Raw genomic sequence first — 1,346 nt, forward strand, 5'->3', positions numbered from 1 at the left:
ATCTTAGCCAAGTCCCTGCCTTCAATCATGTGATGACTCCCAATCTATCTCCAGCTTTGAGGTGTCATTTGAACTACAGTACAGATCTCCACTTCAAATTTAACGTCTGAAACTTAAAATTTTCCTCTTCCACCAAAAAAAACGGTGTCCCGACAATTCTAATGTTATTATAGGTATAATAAAAAAAAACTTTGTCACCTTCCTTCCCCTCTACTCTCGACATCCTGCCCACTCTGCCCGTACAATGAATCCCACATCTGTGTCCACTGTTTGACCTCCATTTTTCTCAAATGCCAAGTCTCTGCTCAAGATATCCCTCTGCCTTATCCCACAGTACAGTGGTTTGGTTTTTTGTTTTGTTTTTATTTTTCACCTGGGGTAATAATGATGCTATTAGCTTCTCGGATCATGTCAATTGCATTGTCAAGGTTGATTTCTGTATGTGTGCCAGAAACCTCCATAGGTTTTCCACCAGCTGTTGAAGTGGTACCATAGCCTCCAAGAATCACATTAGCCAGGGAACGATTCATAGCCTGGGGGGCAAAATTATCAGCTGTAAAAGTTGAATCCACATAATTGTTTGAGAATTATATGAACCTCATGCGCATGGTACTCATCACTTAAAGAGGTTTATTTTATCATTTAGCACATTTTTACGAGATAAACTTGTTCTAGCTTCTAAAATTTATTTCAAAAATTTACATGACAGAAGGAATCTGGAAAGCAACAGCATTTTTTTTTTCTACCAGATCAACTGCATGCTGACATATTTTCAGTGAAAAGGTAAATTAGGATAAAAACATTAATGGGTAATTTCCAATAAAAATAAGATATTAACAAAACATTCAGATCTACTTATTATTGCCAGGATACTGACTGAGCAAGTTCTGCCTTCATATTTATGTCTATTTCCCTAGAATAAAGAGGACTAGCAGAAATGACCAGAGCAGGAAATTTTACAAGGAGATCCTAGAGATCCCTCAGGTGAATTCTGCTATCAGCTGTGAATGTGTCAAGAAGCAGCTGGAAAGAATCAAAGTAACAGGGATCCATGTCATTTAGAACTCTACTTTCCTCTGCTGTCTGGAAAAAAAAAAGAAATATGGAGACTGATGATGCCTTATTTCCCAAATCAAATATAGCTACATGAAGTTCTATATAAGTTGTAATAGAGGTAACTATCACTAAGCTCCGAAAATATTTCACTTCTAAAGGTATAAATAAATAAAGTTTATACATTGTGTCTTTAAAGTTTAAACCCACCTTTTTAACTAGAAAAATAACCTCAGGAGAAAATAAGAGGCAGGGATTTCTCATCGCATAGTCACTTATAATCACCCAACAAT

At 36.3% G+C, this 1,346-nt stretch overlaps 1 protein-coding gene across 1 annotated transcript in view; it reads right to left on the minus strand.

The window, feature by feature from the left end:
* NNT (nicotinamide nucleotide transhydrogenase) overlaps nucleotides 1-1,346 on the minus strand; it is a 185,687-nt gene that overhangs the window by 61,055 nt on the left and 123,286 nt on the right. Inside the window, exon 17 of the mRNA XM_007954018.1 lies at nucleotides 374-533. Within this exon, the coding sequence (XP_007952209.1) occupies nucleotides 374-533 (160 nt within the window). The remainder of the gene's footprint in view (nucleotides 1-373; nucleotides 534-1,346) is intronic.

This window comes from Orycteropus afer, unplaced genomic scaffold (genome assembly GCF_000298275.1).
Source record: "Orycteropus afer afer isolate SDZICR_OR568_19922 unplaced genomic scaffold, OryAfe1.0 scaffold00425, whole genome shotgun sequence".
Lineage (NCBI taxonomy): Eukaryota > Metazoa > Chordata > Mammalia > Tubulidentata > Orycteropodidae > Orycteropus > Orycteropus afer.